This window comes from Poecilia reticulata, chromosome 3 (assembly GCF_904066995.2).
Source record: "Poecilia reticulata chromosome 3, P_reticulata-male-v2, whole genome shotgun sequence".
In the NCBI taxonomy this organism is placed as follows: domain Eukaryota; kingdom Metazoa; phylum Chordata; class Actinopteri; order Cyprinodontiformes; family Poeciliidae; genus Poecilia; species Poecilia reticulata.
The window spans coordinates 5445595-5463641 of NC_088832.1; the positions used below are offsets into that span (position 1 = coordinate 5445595).

The window sequence follows — 18047 nt, forward strand, 5'->3', positions numbered from 1 at the left end:
TAAACCTAACTCAAAACAGATTCCAGATTGGATCTCTAATTGCTTTCTCAGCCGACTTTTTAAGCACGTGTCTGTAAGCAACGTGATTAAATAACAGCGGAATCACATTAATAAGGGATGAGATGGAAATTGACGGCTCGTAATTTTGGAAAATACAGAACACAATAAACAACTTTGACGAAAGGCAGCTTCCGGATTTATGTACATAATCAGAAGAAGCGCTGGCATCAACAGAGGGACCTGGAACCCCGGCGTACAGTAGGTGTGGCCGTCCCAGAGCGGCGATGGCGGCGGCAGTGCGGAAGCGCGTTGAATGGACGTTCCTGACGATTAGCATTCACGTTTTGTTGCCGTCGCAGATGGCTCATTCAAGTGAGCCAGATGTTTTGATGAATGTTAATGGGAAATAAAAGGTAAGAAGAAAACAACCATTAGAATGCGTTTGACACTCGCAGCGACACGTCGGAAATGAAACGAGTTCAATAAATAAATAAACATCATACCCCAATTCATCACTTGGTTAATGGTCGGTGAAGTAAGAAAAAAAAAAGAAAATAAGGAAAAGTTGAGAAAAATATCTATGGAAATGAGTGTTTGTCTGTCTTCCCTTCTCGGTGATTAGGAATTAATTTGAATAATTAATGATGATCAACAGAGATGAGAGTGTTGCTGTTTGTAGGAAGTCTGAGTATCTTTCTGTGTGTGTGTGTGTGTGCGTGTGCGTGTGTGTGTGTGTGTGTGTGAGACACTAAGTGTCTTGTTTGTGTTGCTCTTCGCAGAAGGGAGGCTGGCCTACCTTCTTGTTCTTGAGTGTAAGTAAGTGTGCTACAGATTGTTCATTTCACTGTTTGAGCTACAAATGTTGCATTTCCTAATGTGGATATAAATAGAATACATTAGAAGAAAATTGTACCACATGTAGGGTACAGATGTCACAGTGCGTGGAATCTGAATAAGAATAAGTCAGCACTCCACACCAAAGCAACGCAAGAACGGCTGGTGGTGACACGCTTTTCACTCTTATTTTTTCTATTTTATTACCACTCTGCAACGCATAAGCTGGGCTAAATTAAAACATTAGGTGTTTAGAAAGTGTCACCTGCTTTTCAACCCCTGTCATTTTGGTAAGTGTTCAACTTTTCATTTACTTTTTTTTTGTTGTTATTTTCACATTTGGAGATGATTTTTAGGTGTGTTTTGCCTTTTATTATTAAAGTTAAATCCAAAGCAATACAAACTGATTATTCTTGGAACTAATTAAACATTTAGTTTTACATAAGGGTCGGGACGTTTGTTAAATAACTAATACGGATGCACTGAAATTATTCCTTTATTAAGAACCCCTCAATATTACACAAAACAGAGACCCAGAATGCATAAAAGCCAATGTTTACTTAAATTATTGAATTTGAAAATAATTGTTTCTTTTAAAGTCAATGATTAAATTGTGTCTTTTCATGTAAAGTCTCCTACTTTACAGGCAAAACCTTGACTTGAAAAAAAAACAAAACACTTGGCATTTATTGCTTTGTGCCTTTGAGTTAAATCTGTGTTGAACATAAACAATATAGGTGAAATTAAACACTCAACAGGTGAATCTGGAGTAGAATTTAAGATTTAACTTAAGAGGCTTAAAAAATATTGTGAGAATTACAGCTTTATTTAAGACAGTGTCCTTGTGTTCACCGGATCAAAAGGGATTAACCGTTATTCAGGTGTGGCCTTTTGCTCGTCATTTGGCATGTAAAGAAAAGGCCTGTGGTAGACCAACAAAAAGCCTCTTGATAAGAATGACAGAAATGTTTCAACAGGAGACGCTTTGAAAAGGGAATAGACCTGAGAGCCAAGGAGGAGCACGGGTTTGAGCGGTACTACGAAGCAGGATTAGTGGCTTAGAGAGGAGTCTTCAGGTTTTATTCAGCATCACAAAGCTGGTTTTCACAACAGCGCAAGGTGGAAATCCTCTGGTGTTTTGGCGAAGATTTGATTCAATGATAAGAGATCAACAGCTGCAACCAGTGTCCTAAAAAATACACAAGCGTGAGCAGTTAGAAAGTCACTTCTCAGCAATGAAACAGTTTCTGTTGCATAAATCGAATGAAACGCTTAAGAACTCTGGTTCGTTTGGCTGGAAAGTCCGGTTCATTTTGAGAGGTATGAATGGAATAAAAGTCTGATGTGGAACAAACTCTGCTCTGTCTGCAAACATCGGTTGAAATGAACTCTGATGTGGTTCAAATTCATATGTGAATGTCAAATGGATTGGAGACCGCTTCAGAAGCAGGGAGTTTACTACAGCGCAGGGCTTTCTGGGTAAATACAACCAAAAGCAAACATGCGAGTCCAGCGCCAGCAGCAGAAATGTCTTGTGGTCTTTTCCCAAAGGCAAAAGAGAAATCCTACAACCACTAAAATCTGACGCTACGCCTTTTTTCTTTTTTTATTACAATTCACGTAGAAATACAGATGAAAAATATCATTCTGTGTGATAAACAGTGGGTTTGATACAGGCCTGTATCTCTTCAGAAGTGACCTGTCTAGACTTCTCTTTTTCCTTCAAGTGGCTGAATCACAGTTTTTAGGCACTGAAGATACTTGAAAGCAATGATGTACTAACTAAAAGTTCTAAAGCCATACAAATGCAACACTTAAAAAAATAACCTGTTGGCAGTGTCAAGGCAGCAAGTGTTGGAATTCAAGTGATCTGTGATGTAACTTTGAAAACCGTATACATCTTCACCTATTAATTGACAATGACACTCCACTTTCAAACATAAAATGCTAACAAAAGATATTAAAGATTCGGGTTATAAAACATACTTTTTCATGGGACTTTATGTAATTCACGGGTTCATGTTGGAAACCTGAGACTGAATCAACTGCAGCTTTATACTCATGTTACATTAATCATACACAATGTATTAGACTGGAATTAACGTGGAAAAAAAATTATCATAATTGTGGATTTTAGATGCCTAATGAAAGACAACAAACGAAGACTTTTGATGAAGCCACTCGCTGCAGTGAGTCATTTTTATCCTTGTTCAGTGGAAAACAACAGCTGGGGCTGTTTTTGAAAGATGAAAACATTGTTCTGCGCCTTGACAACATCACGTTGGGAAACAGAGCAATTATACATAATAACACAATTTTTAATTATCAGATATACTTGTGCAACAGAGCCATTGTGTTGATAGGAGTGGTTAATAAATAAAAGCATTCGCAGAGTTTTTGGGCTTTTTTTTTTTTTTTACCAACTTTTCCTCCTGCTTTGGCTCCAGCAGCTGTGTTCACATAAATAGTAGAATTCTCCTGAATGTTGAATCAGAATTCATCTTCCTGTTTTGAAATAGGAAGATGAATTCCTATTTCAAAACAGGAATTCATCCTATTTCAAAACAGGAATTCATCAGTGATGGTCTCTGGTCATCTGAGAATTACTTATTTTTGAGTGGATATATATATATATATTTTTTTTTTTATTATTTTATTTGTTTTTTAACTGCTTACAGTTCATTTAAAATGAGAAGATAATCATTAATAAACTGTAAATGTCAGATTTCGCCGACAGGTGGATTCTGGTTGTGTTGATCCAACAACCCACCAAGACTGGAAGGTGTTAACCATGAATTACCCATTCCTCCAGTGCCGTCATATTGCAATTCATATTCCTCACCTCTGCATTTATTTAGATAATCACTTTTGTGTTTGACCTCCAAAATAAAAGTGCCCTTGAATTGTGCTATATTTCTGAGCGACAAAGAGAGGGGGAGAAAAAAAAACAGCTATCTAGGGGGGAAAACAAGCAGGCAACTGAAAGCAGCCTAACCCCTCCCATGTTTCTCATCATAGCCAAGCATATTATCATTGTCTGGGGGAGCTGAAGACCAAGGCAGGGTGTCATGCCAAAGCCGGGCTTTTATGAGGGGTTTTATATTCATTTGATGATCTTGCAGGCCTCTGTTTCCTGAGTGGATTATCCATATATGCCAGTGCTGAGCCCTTTTTATATTCAGCATTGCAGCAGAGTCAATAAGGTCCGTTCTGCATACAATATTCAAGATTATACAAGACAGACAGCATAATTCACACTCAATCAGAATACAAATGACTGCAGACGGCAGGAACAACTCATTGGAAAACAAACAGATGATTCTCAGGACTGGGACTGGATCAGTCACGACCAACCTTTCCTCACTCTCACAGGCGACACTCTTTAGAAAAAGATGAGGACTGGCGGTGAATTCGGTCTCCCTGTTAGTGTGACTTCTTTGCTTTTCAGCATCGAGACCCAGGATAACCCCGGATGGTGGCGACGGTTACTGCTGGGCTTTAATCTTCGACCTTCGCTTCCTTGAGCGTCATTAATTTGATGTGCAGAGCATATCAGTCATGTTGTTAATTGTGTGTTATGAACTGTTGCCTCCTGCAGCTACCATAAAAATCGCTCTCCATGGGATGGATCGGGAGGTGAAAGAGGAGTACTTTGTGGTCATCCAGGCTAAAGACATGGGGGGTCATATGGGCGGCTTGTCCGGGACGACCACAGTGACCATCATGCTTACGGACATCAACGACAATCCACCCAAGTTCTCCAAAAGTAAGGCACTTTACATCCTCCAAAGACCCAAATCCAATAAAAAGATGCTCCATGTGCGTATTTCTTATAATTAGGCAAAATAAATGCTTCCAAGGCAATGTCATCAAGCAACTCCTTGGAAGGCAATTGTGCTAACTGCTGTAATATATCACAATGTGCCCACGTCTGTGTAATTTTGGTAATTTCATTAGGATTTCTGGAAAACCCAGTGGCTATTCATTTTCCTCTGTAGGCTTGTACGAGTTTGGGATCCCTGAGGACCTTCCAATAGGGAAGACAGGCGGCAAGGTGAAGGCGTCCGATCGAGACATCGGCGAGAACGCAAAGTCAACGTACAACATCATAGAGGGAGATGACCTCGGCACGTTCGAGATCATCACCGACGCACAAACACAAGACGGGATTCTTAGGCTAAGAAAGGTAAGAAACAAAACTTTACAAAACCTTCTTCTCTCTGAACATTTTGGATAGGTCATGTTATTTCAAAAACTATTCAAGTGTGTCTTAGGAGTGGAATTGTTTTTTTAAGTATTTGTTCACCCCATCAAAATTTTTCCAATCACTTCCTTAGCCAAGGGTGTATAAAATCCAACACCTTGCACCCTAAGTAGTGCACCATGGCTACCATATTTCAGCCAGTTCAATAGCAACAGACCTTTAGACTTCACTTGTCCATAAAATTACTGCATAAAAACATTATGAAACGGGTTCACATGGATAAATAACTACATTCAGGCCTTACATCACTAAGTCCAATGAAATTCATCACAAACAAAAGCAGTAGAAACGTCCTGTTTGGAGTGAAGACTCATGGCTCTTGGTCTGAGTTTTCAGGCACCAGGAGACCAGCTTTTGTCTGGATGCATTGCATCATATGTAGAGTTTGGTTCGAAGTGGTGTAAAGTGTTGAACAGTTTTTTTAGAAGTTGTGTTCAGCCCCTTAAAACTGATTGGAGAATTGGCTGTGGTGGAACTTGACCCCAACTCAATAGTACACCTTTGGGATCAGTTAGAACAGAGAGAGAGAATCATGCATGTTCATCCAACATCAGTGTTTGACCTCACAAACAGTTCTGGAAGAAAGGTCAAAAATCCCCAAAAAGAACTGAAGTTATTTTTATTGCAGAGTGTACTTCATTACATAATGATGAGACAATAAACAACACTGGGTTTCATGAGAAAGTGACAAGATTTTGGCTTTTAGATTTTAAACTCATCATTTTCATTAAGTTGTCTTGGGCCTACAAAGGATTTGAAATTCCTTTTTTGGGGTTTCACAAATAGAATGAATGTTTTACAAATTCACAAGTGTTTTCAAAAATCTGTTCCGTAAAATATCATCCAACTCAGGTTGGATCAGTTTAAGTATTATAAATTTTAAATTCGACAGAATCAAATGCAGTCCGAACTGGGAAATTTGGAAGCTCCAAAGCATGTACCTAATCTATCGCTGCTAGTAGCTAACAGCTAATATTTTGAAGTGATTAGTAACTATTTGTAGCTTGTCTATGACCTTTGTTCTATGAAGTAATCAAAATGTCAAAAGTCTTTATTTTCAGATGCAACAGAACAACTAAGGAACATTTTTTCTTTCTACTGGGCTCAACAAACGGGGAACACCAAATGTCAGCTGCTAGCAAATATTTCGCTAGGGTGGCGGCAGCAACAAAAGTTGAAGGTTTTTCAATTTTCTTGTGTTACCTCGCCCATGAGTGCATGTTTACATGTTCAAGATTGAAATTTCACATTTATGAAACGGTTGCTTGGCTGGAGGAAAGAAAATGATTGTTGCTTCATTGCAGAAGTTCCATAGAAAATCAATGGAGATGGAGCGACATCGCCTCCCATGTGTCGAGCTCTAAATTCAAAATAAGTTTCTCTGACATAAATAGTACAGTCAAACATAAAGCACACTGCTTTATATCTATAATGTCCATAAAAAAAAGCTGGTGCTTACTTCCACAAATGGGCTAGTTAGCGCTTTGCTAGGCAACCGTCACTTTGACAAGAAATATATCGTGACATTTAATATTGAAAGCCATCATGCTACAAGATTATGTTATAAAATTGCACTAAAGAATAAGAAGTTTTTCCTTCAGGTAAAGAGCTTCAGATATTATCACTTATCAGTGGCTAACTAAAACAATAATTTTGTATTATGCACTGAACTACAGCTTAAAATTGTAAAACCCTGTTAGATTGTAAGAAAATATTCAGTCTTGACTGATATTTCTTTAAATAAAACACATTTTTGAGTGTTTTAATTCTATATGCATGCCTGTGTGCGGTATGCATGACAGATGGATACGAGAGCTAAGGTCCTGAGTCAGAGCCGCTTCAGTGTCTGCTAAGAGCAGCTGAGCATCACTCAAATCTGGAATGGCATTGTGTTGTCACATACAACAACATTACCCCAAGGACATGTCGTGCGACTTTGTGGAAGTGTGAACAATGAACCGCGTAGGAGGTGGAAGGTATAAGAGTTAAGGCAATCTTCCGGGACAACAACACAATGCCACTGCAGACAATATGAGCTCTGCAAAACAAATGTGACACTAAAATCATGAGATCTCCAACTGTCGACAAAGCAAATGTCACATCTCCTTGTTGTTTCTGGAATCATGTTCTGCAGAAACAGAGACTTTTTCGGGACCGGCTCTGCTTCGTCTTTGTTGGCCTCTGAGTTTGATGCCTACATACAATGCCTTTTCATACCCCCAGCAGAGCCATATGGGCTTCCAATTGCAGTTTGCCACGAGGCATGTTCAGGACACTGCAAACATTTCATGCGTTTGCTTTGGTGGTCTGGTGAGATGAGACTAAAACTGAACCTTTTGATGTGTGTGTGCTGTGTCTGGTAGACACAACAGTGCATCACCCCGATCAGATCGATCCCACTGTGGCCGATGGTAGTGGCAGCATGCTACAGGGCGTTGACAGGAAAGAGGAACCTGCTCAGTTCAGTGGAGATACAATAACTAAAAACTTAGACTTGGTGTAAGATTCAAACAAAATTTTAGTTTGAATGTAATCTGGTGTAAGGCAGCAAAAATAAACACTCTGGCAGAACTAAAGTGGAACAACTTAGATGAATCACATTCATGTGTTAGAATGTCCTAGTCAAAGTCTTGATGTAAATCTTTGCTAAACGTGGTGCTCTCTGTCTGTTGCAGGTGTGTCAACAGTTTGTTTACAACTTTGTTCATATTCCCCTAATGTCGAAAAAACACAGTTTCACAAATGGCATTTCCATTAAGTAAAAAACACAATTAAAGTCATGTGGATAAGTTTTGTTCACATGATAAGTCATTGGAAAACCTGCCACGTCATTATCCTCCAACTACTCTTCGTCTTCTACTTTGTGCTTTGCGCCAGCAGCAACATCCGGGTGTTGATCATGCGACTTGTGTGATGCAAAAAAAGCGCTTCCATTGCAATTTTATGAAATAAACAAACAAACAAAAAACATCTCCTGTAAGGGGCCAAAACTTTTGATCAAAGAACAGGATTTTATTTTTAAATTGTCCCATTTTAATTAAGCAAATTTCTCCTCGAAATGTCAAATTGTGCAATTATATCGTCAATGGAAACGCAGCTAGTGTAACAGTAAAAATGTGATATGAATACCTACTGCAAAGCCAATGCCTTCTGGCTAAAACCAAAAGGAAAGGTATAGATTTTTATTTTAGCCCTGGACAGGAGGAAATATTCTCCTGTAGCTGTAACTGTAACGTCCATCTAAATCAACATTTAAATTATTTAAGGTATTTATGGTGAGATTAAATCTTATTGATCTAAGAGCAGAGATGGGCGAACGAGGGGCAGAAATCCTTTTCTGTTTGAGTTCTAAGCTTTTTATCTGTTAGCCCCCAGGCCTGTCGGGGATGTTAGAGGGATGCTGAGCTTTCACCCCTGCAGCCAGCGGTGAACTTTCAAGTCTCTAAATGGCCTGCGTGTACATGCTGATTTGATGCTAACGCTTGACTGAGGCCAAAGAAAGACACAGTGGGGTTGTTGGGTAACATGCATGGGGGATGTTTGCTCAGTGGCGACAAGAATGTGACTCGCCTCCTCTTAAGAAACAAGAAGTTAATTCACATTGTTAAGTAGGTAAGCCTTATTGGTATAGCATTTTAAAGACATAGACCATAAAATGCAGTGCATAAAAAAATCAAATCATAAAAGGGTTGAATAATTAAATTAAAAGCAATTGTAAAACAATCAGTTTTTAGTTGTTTTTAACATCCACAGAACGTTCCAGAGTTCTGGACCTACTGCTGAAAACGTTGTGTCATCCTGTCTTCAGCACAACCAAACACCCTGATCACATGATTCAAGGAACCTGCTGGAGATGTGATATATTTTGTAAGTGATAAATGAGCCAAGTCAGAGACTGAACACGATGAAAGTAAAACCAGAGTCAAAATTACCCTAAAATTCCTGATAGAAGTCTTGGCATAAAGGGCCAAAGTACGAAGAGTTTTCATCATTAGAGATGTTTTTCTGGAAGACATACAAGACTATCAGTTTTGTCTTCATTTAGTTTGGGAACATTTTTAGTCATCAGGTTTTTATACAGTCTAAAGCATGTCTGTACCTCATAAGGCATAAAGTAGACATACAATTCAATATCATCTGCGTAACAGTAATATGAGTAAGTAAGTAAGTAAGTAAGCTTTATTTCTATAGCACTTTTCACAGACCAGAGTCACAAAGTGCTGCACAATTTATAAAAATAAAAACAATTTAAAACAAATTAAAACAAACATACCAACACTAAAACACAATATTACATTAAAAAGCAAGTTTAAAAAAGTGGGTCTTAAGTTGTTTCCTAAAAGTGTCTATACAATGTAGAGTGTCTATACAATGAGACATTTTAAAAAGTACTCAAAAGCTTCTGAAGAGAGAGGGCACCAAAGCAGAACCCTGAGGTGCACCAAGGTGACGGTGGCTTAAGGAAAACAGCAACACAGATTAAACAAAGAAAGATATGAAGAAAACAGTAAAGATCCTGATCCATCGGGTCAATCCCTCAACCTGTCAAGATCAGGTGGTCAGCTGTGTCAAAGGTCAAGGTGAGGTTTAACATCAAACTGTTTACTGTTTACAGTGTAGACAGTGAACAGTCTACACTGACAACATAGTTTTTACTACTGAATGTCATGACTATATTTTTTGCCTTTTGAATGTGATAATTAGGTTCTTGGATATAATTTGTATGTTTTTTATGCATTGCATGATAAGTTTGGCGGTGTTGATGCAAACTGCAGGGAGAATCCTTTGGGACTTTTCAATTAAAGTTCCACTTACTCCTATTTAAAATACATTGAAAAAATGACATTGCAATTTGATTACCAGTTTTTAGAAAACTATTTAAAAATAATTTTCTTCCTCTTGATGAAAACCTTACCTTATAGTTTCTAAATACTATTAACCTTCGATTTACCAAGTTTCATATTTAGAATGGTAAAAATACAAATTTTGATCAGTGTCAAGTTTTTGACACCCCTAAGACTCAGAAAATGAAACCCTCTCCACAAAATCATAATTTTTAAAATGAAATTATAATGAAAATGGGTTTTAAAACGGTTAAGAGAATCCATTTTATTTTGCTACTTCTTTTCACCAGAAAAAAAAGTACAATTATTAATAAAATTCCTGGGGATAAAAACGGCAGCAAATAAATTTCGGTTGTCTTTTTCACTCCCTGACTCTATTTTTTTCCACAATGAAAACAAAACAAAATAGACTTTTGTCTCTCATTCCACCAATAAAGGGGTTAGAAATTCAGAAAATATATTTAATATTTGTTCTTTGTATGCCAGTGAATTCACGCAGTTAAATGCCTATTTAGCCTACACAGTGTGAAGGTCTACAGGAACACAGCCTGAACAGCAGCACGTCTGATAACTGTACTTTGCTCCTTTTGCACTTGTGAATCTCTTAATAATCAGCAGCAGCAGTGTGACAGCAGCACCATGCATGCTAATAACAATATAACCTCCCCGGATTATTCAGCCCTGCCAGTGTTTGTTTAATGAATTAATAATTTTCACAAGGTCAAAATGGGACTTTCTATTCTGACTCGCCGAACAGGATATTATGCGGCGCAGCGCAAAACGCAGCTTGTATAGATGCTTTATTTGATTTGGTAATTGATAGTGAAAATTATTTTAATTAAAGTAGCTGGGGTAATTAAAGAAGCTGTTTACCACCGTGTTTTCTTTTAAAGTGAATATGGTATAATTAAATTTGCCAGCAACAGTGAAAGAACCGCCCTCCCTCTCTTCGTCTCCCTTTCAGCTCTCTGCTAGGCCGTCAGAAACCAACGTAATGAGTTGTTTCCACGCGCCGCCATGTGAGAACATCAGCGCGGTGCTTTCATACCAGGGAAGCAAAGCATGGCGTGGCACTTTAACTGAATCAATTTGAAGCTTTTTTTTTGTTTTGTATTTTGTTGGTTTTTTTGCTTTGATGACAAACAGTTCACACAAATGCTCTATTACTGCTCAATAAAATTCTTAAAAACGCTAAATGTAAAATCGTTGAGTCCACAGCAGGCGACGTCTGCTTAGAGTGAAGCTGATCTTAAAGGATGGGGGTCTCTGCCTCAAAGGGTGGGTCCACTTTAACCTAAAATAAACTGGATCAGGGTAGTGTTACTGTTGTTGTCGCTGCATATTACGGCACAGTTCAGTTCAAAAATGTTTCATTTATTCCAAAAATAAACGTGATGTCATTCAAGTATCTTCAAAGAATCATTGTGGATGGTGATGGTAATGGCAGGAAGGATCAAAAAGACCTACAAAGACTGAGGACTGTTGCTTTATGACATAGCAGTCTCATGACGGCCATGACATGCTAACAGCTCAGTATATTTCAGAGTAACACGTTCTGTTGACAAGCACTGCGAATCCACCTCATTCGCTTTCGCCGCATCTTTTTGAATCTCTGACCGTATGGACAGAAAGCCGAGCAGCGAGACGGTGGGGCCGTGGAAATGATCCAAGCCAACAATGGTCGATGGATGGGACAGTTTGAACTTCTCTCTTTGGTCCTGTTCTGCTTCCATGAAGCCTCCTTTTACACTACAGGTGTAGCGATTGCAGTATTTTTGACCAATGCCCGAACATTGAAAAGCCCAATCTGGCAATTAAGATTTTGGCCAGTTATGTTTTTTGTCTGAAAAGTCATTAAAGATAATAAAACAGAAGGCTACAGTCAGTTCTCTCTAGGCAGTACAAAAGAGAACAGCAGAGGATTTTCATACCTTTGCAGAGCTACATTGAGTCTGTCTCACATGTAAGTATTGGCCAATCGCCCAAGGAAACCATTGCCCATTTATTGATGCACCCCTATAGTTTTGGAGGTCGTAGTATACATTCATATAAGCATATACATAGTTCTGGAAAAAATTAAGAGACCACTTAAAACGATCAGTTCTCTGATTTTATGTTTTATATGTATGTCTGAGTAAAATGAATGTTGTTCTTTTATTCTATGAACTGCTGACATGTCTATGAAATTCCAAACAGAAAATGAGAAATGGTCAAAAATAACAAAAAAAAGATGCAGTGCTTTCAGATAATAATGCAAAGAAAACAAGTTCATATTCATTTAGAAACAACAAAACTAACGTTTGAACTCAGGAAGAGTTCAGAAATCAATATTTGGTGGAAAAACCACAAGGTTTTCAATGGGTTCACTGCAGTGGTGTCTTCATTTTTTCCAGAGCTATACATTTATTGACTTGTATATACATGTGTATGTATCTATACACTAGCTAGCTAGCAAAAAAGATAGCTAGCAAGGTTCATGATAATCTTAAAGTCTTAAAAACTCTGTAAATTGAGTCAGTGAGTGCTGCAGAAACCCTGAACTTGTAGCACAAGGTGTGTGTATAGACAATGAAAGCTATAAAACCTGCCTATCAGGTGTCGCCTGTGCACATGCTTAGGCTTTCATCCCTGGATTCTACTTCTCGCTAGTCCTTTTTTTTTCTGCACATACACTGTAGGATTTGAGGGAAAGAAAGGGAAGGATGGAAGAGGAGACCGGGCGAGAGAAAAGCAGTGTGATGAGGTGCGGTGCAGGGGGAGGTTAATAATGAGAGAGTTCCAAAGAGCTCCTCCGACCGTGGAGGAGTGGGGCTTGGAGAGGCTTCAGGGGCTTTGGTCTCTTTACGATGGCCCTGATGCCAGAGCTGAAGCAGCGTGGAAGTCAAAGCCCCGGGTCGCTGTCAGCTTTCCCCCGACCGCACCTCCACATCCGCCCACCTGCCCCCCTCCTGTGTTGCAGCAGCGACCTGCCCCTCCCCCACCGCCCCCCCCTCCACCCGGGGGACGATCCCAACTGCTCCAGCATTTCTCGTTTTGTTCATTTTCTCCTCTTCCCCCCTGCCCCCGGTCCCCTCAAGCGGCAAGGCCCGTTTTGATTTCCCTATAAATCCTGGTTATGGAGTGTGGAAGTGACTTGATCCCATTATTCTACTAGTATAAAACTGACCAGAGGTGATTCAGAATGAAATTGTAACAGTCCTCGGATATGCCAGGGGGCTTAAAATCTCTCCTCTCCCTTTTTAAATATTAATGACGAGCCATCAGTAAAGAAAATACTGAACATGAGTTGGAGGAAGGAATTAAACAGATGTGTCAGACGCGCCTTACATCACCAGTGCAGTAAATTATTTTCTCTTTGGTAAATTACACTATTTCTTGATGGTCTAAAATTAGCAGATGTCTGCGTGTGTGTGTGTGCGTGTGTGTGTGTGCGTGCGTGTGTGTGTGTGTGTGTGTGTGTGGGCGGGCTGGTTGACAGCAGTATGAAACTGTTAATTTGCTGTCGCTGTAAGCGTGAGCAGAGACTTTCTTCCTTCAAGTTGTTCAGATTTGCTGTTTATTTTCAGCGTTTGCAGCTTTGAAAACGGATGTTACTGTCTGATCAAAGTCAAAACTGGAGTCACACAATTCTCTTTATCACATAGAATGTGTTTTCCAAATCTTCCAAATAAATACATCCAGCAGCTAGCACTGGACACGTGTGTCAAACTCAAGGCCCGGGGGCCAAATCTGGCCCTCTGTAGCTTTTTATGTGGCCCTCTAGTCTCCAGATCACATCAGTCAGTCCCTCCAGTTTTTCACAAATCTACAAAGTTCATATAAAATCAACAGATTCCCACTTTTTTTCAGAATTTTACTACAAATATTTCTTAGAACTAGCAAAAACATTGGCTTTAAGTGACTGACCTGTAGGCAGGAGAACCATCTATGTTAATGAAAAGTAAAAAGTTAGTAGGAGGAGGTGGAGAACGTTTAGTTGTTGGCAGCAACCAAACACTCCCTCCTCCTGACCAAATGTAGTTTATATGAAGAGAAAACCTGAAAGAAAATGTAAGATAACCCAACTAATAGTTGTTGTGTTGGTAAGTTTGCTCCAAAGCTTGGAATATTGTTCAAAACCCAAATTTAACCTAAACGTATCTTCGTCTTTCCCATTGATTATTCTCCTGTGTTTTTTTGGTTTTCATTATGCTGTTTATTCAGTGATGTTCTCTAACAAAATCTGAAGCCTTCGAAGAAAAGCCGTATTTACACATGTGGACTCATTATTAATTTGATTACTTCAAAAGACGATTGAATTTATGTAGGATACCAGAATAAAGGGACTGAAGTTCGGCCTGGATTCGGGTTCAGCCCAAGATACACTGAAGTATCCCAATTCAGTGTGTAGTGAATTGGGATACACTACATACTGAAACCTTTCAGTGTTTGAAGAACAAAAGGGTGAAAGTGTGAGTATCTAAGCAGAAAGAAACACTAGTCAAAGTAAATGAACTAACACAAGAAATAATTAAATTGACAAAAGCTAAGCAAAAACAAAAATAAACTAAGAAATGATCACAAAAGGAAAGGAAAGCAAATTAAATTAAAAAGTCCAAACAACAACAGACTAAGACAGTGGCGTCACATTTAAACACCTACTCTGTTCGATAACCAGAGAAGTCCCCGTCTTATACTTTTTACCGTGGGACTGATGTGAGTTGAGGACCAGCGTCTCTTTGACCCTATGTCTCTGTGTTCTCCTTCCAGCCTCTGGACTATGAGAGCAAGAAAGCCTACACACTGAAGGTGGAGGCGACCAACGTCCGCTCGGAGCCCGGCAGCGGCGGGCCCTTCAAGGACACGGCCACGGTCAAGATAGTGGTGGAGGACGCCGACGAGCCTCCGGTCTTCTCCAAGCCCATGTACCTACTGGAAGTGAAGGAGAACGCCCCCGTCGCCACGGTGATCGGGAGGGTAGCCGCCAGGGATCCGGACTCCTCCGGGAGCCTCGTCAGGTAAGGCTGCCGCCAACCGCGAGCTAACGACTGAGCCCTTAGCCTTCACCGCCAGACCGTCTGTCACTGCCTCGCCACGGTAACCTGTGAAAGAAAAAGCTCTTTAATATCACTTTTAGTAAAAACCGGAGGAAGGTCTTTCTCGGCCTATAATGACTTGTTTTAATAAAGGGGTTGACACCGAGGCATCCAATTAAATTTCTTTGCGTCCCTGACCTTTGGAAAACGTGGAAGTGTCTCAGTCGGTGAGGAAGCGACCTCTGTGATTGCGGTCATTTTCAGAGATGACCGAGGGAAGACAAAAAAAACAAAAAAAACAGAAGTGGTCCTTTACGAGTTAAAGAAAACCCAACTTTCTCTTCCAGTCTGCCGGAACAGAGTACCTTCTCCTCTTGTGTGACTTATTCTTGGAAATACCACAAGGGCACCTTGAGGACAGGTTATACAGGCAATTTCTCTCCCTCCACTTTGGCATTTCATTAATTCTCCAGTGACTTGCTGACCGCGTTCCCGGTACAACACTCAACAGGTTGTGTGTAATTGCCTGGCGAGCAGAGAGCAGGCTGGGTTTCAGAGATTGGTTGATGCTATAGAGCAGGACTGGTCCATTCTACTTTTACTTCTTTTTTTCTTTTTTCCCCTCCTCTTTTGGATTTCTGGCAGCATTCTCATGTATAGAGATGGAATTGCCACAAGGAGGAATCCAGCCCTGAGGTTGCAGGATACCTTCTCCTCTCTGTGATACAACATCTTTATTTTTTCAAAGTTCTTATTCTTATTCATATATGTTTGTGTTAGTTATAGATGTATCTAAAGGAGGGAACAAAATTTATTCTTTAAAAAAATTACTTTATATCAAATTCAGTGCTTCACAAAGTTCAATAAACATGCTGTGTTCTTTGTTTTTTTTTCCCTTTCCTATTGAAGGAGGAAGTGATTAAATAATGAATGAGTGTGACTGCAGATGGCATCACCCTGCTGCTGAGAAGTTTTTGTGCATTTGCAGCTATTAATTAATCTACCCGCATATAAACAGCTTAAACTGGGTCATGTGCTGCCATCCTTATAGACAAGGTTGTCTGAATAGAATTAAGGCCTTAAAATACTTAAACTTTTTACTTTTAGTCCTGACTCTGCCGAAATTTTTTAAACTTATTTTACGAAATTCTTAAAGTGGCATGAAAAAGTATTTTATCTGTCAACAATGTCTATTAATCTGAAAACGGTTACAAATGCATTTTTTTGGCCGATAACCGATTATTGATCTGACCTGAACATGATCCAAAACCCGATAACTAAAATGCAAGCTCTAACTTTGAGTTGTGGTTTGTCTGGGATCTTTACACCTCCAAAGACCTCAAACTTTCTTAAATGTAAATTTTTTAATTGTGTATAATCATTCTCACTTGGAGTGGTGGACTCGAAAGCCTTCCCACACTGATGGGCAGCCTGCAGGTGTCTTTCATCCTTGGAATTGCGTTAAAACACACGCAAGCCGCTTTGACGTAACTTAAAAGCTCGCTCACACTCACAAATGGTCAGTTTAATCCGATGTTCGCTTAGCCAAGATCTGCCTGTTAGGATTCCACTTTGAATTCCAAGTCTTTCACTAACATATTCCCCATTTTTGGCTCGCTACTCGTTTTGTGTACAGAAACGTATTTTGGCACGCTTAAACATAATTTAAAAGTGTGCGTTTTGTTTGCTACCTCCACCCTCAGGCGGATGATTTCGAGAGCATCCATCACAGATGTTGAGTGCTTTCTTTGGGGCTGTCGGCGGGGGGTGAGATGAAACAAAGTATTGTCGTGCGGAGGCCCTGAGATGATGCATCAGCCTAAACCTCAAAGACAGTTTGATTGTACTTCCAGTCACGCTTTGTATTAGCCTGTAAGTCTGAGCGCCGCGCTGATAAAATGATTACAGGGCCGGGAGATTTTAATCCTACAAAATATACTGGCTGAAAGAGAGCTGTACCCTCAGCGAAGCCTTTTTATAACATCACAGGTGTTTCTTAATAATGAACAGCCTGAGGGCGGGGGGGCTGCGGGGGACCCTCGCCAGATAACAAGCCAAAACTCAAACTTTGGCTCTGCCATTATTAGATATGATTCTGTAAGAAGGATAAATACGCCTGATGTTTTTTGTCTTTACGGGCTTTTATGTATTCAGATCTAATATTGTTTCCATAAAACCTAAGAAATTTTTTTTACTAAATATGAGAAACAACAGTGAATATTTTAACATGTGCTCTGACGCCGTGCTCGCCTTTACAATTGAATTACATTACATTCAGAGTAAATAACAGCACGCCTACATTTGTTCAGATTTCTTCTGTTCGTCAGATTTATGCAAATATGCTCAGTTTCCAAAATTGACAGTCAAACAGGTTATCTTTCCTGGACAAAGATAAAGATTGATCCACAAGGTATATAGAAATATATTTATAACCATTCAACTTTTTCACGTTGTCATGTCAGAGCCACCAGTTGTGGCGTATTTTACGTGACCGTCAAACACAAAGTGAAGACAACGAAAATGCCTCAAAGAATGGAGAAAAAACTGCCTCCTGCTGGTACACTTGATTTTCCCCACTGTGGGACATTAAAGGACATTTCTATTCTATTCTCATCCTTTATGGAGTTCTTTACCTTCTGAGTCACTTGTGCAAATATTTTATTTTATTACATCTGCTTATCTTTAGTTTTTACTGTTTGCTTCCATTTACCAGTCAGTTTCCTCTCTAAGTAGTACAACTACTTTTAACTGCAGAGGGACAATTACAGGACCATTCTGTTCTAAAATAGATTGTTTCAAACCATCATGAGTCTGTGGATTACAAAACCTTTTCTTTTTAACGTAAACAAGAATATGATCAATGTAGATGTATTTAGCAGCTGCTCTGTACAATTTCTTTCTGGTAATTATGTATGTTATTTTCTTTGTGATCAACTATAGCAGTAGAGTAGCTTAGACTGGTTTGTTTTGTTTCTTCACTATTTAGTAACTGACTTGAGTCGTCAGCTGATTAGCCTTTTCCCATCTGCGTCTGTAGAGCTGGGATAGATAGAGGTTTACTACTTCACGGTTGATATAGGAGCTTTGCCC

At 39.4% G+C, this 18047-nt stretch overlaps 1 protein-coding gene across 2 annotated transcripts in view; it reads left to right on the plus strand.

The window, feature by feature from the left end:
• Positions 1 to 18047, plus strand: part of cdh8 (cadherin 8) — a 153541-nt gene that overhangs the window by 108109 nt on the left and 27385 nt on the right. For both annotated transcript variants that reach the window (XM_008404881.3, XM_008404880.3), the window contains exons 5-7: positions 4433 to 4600; positions 4833 to 5020; positions 14692 to 14939. In XM_008404881.3, coding sequence (XP_008403103.1) covers positions 4433 to 4600; positions 4833 to 5020; positions 14692 to 14939 — 604 coding nt within the window. The remainder of the gene's footprint in view (positions 1 to 4432; positions 4601 to 4832; positions 5021 to 14691; positions 14940 to 18047) is intronic.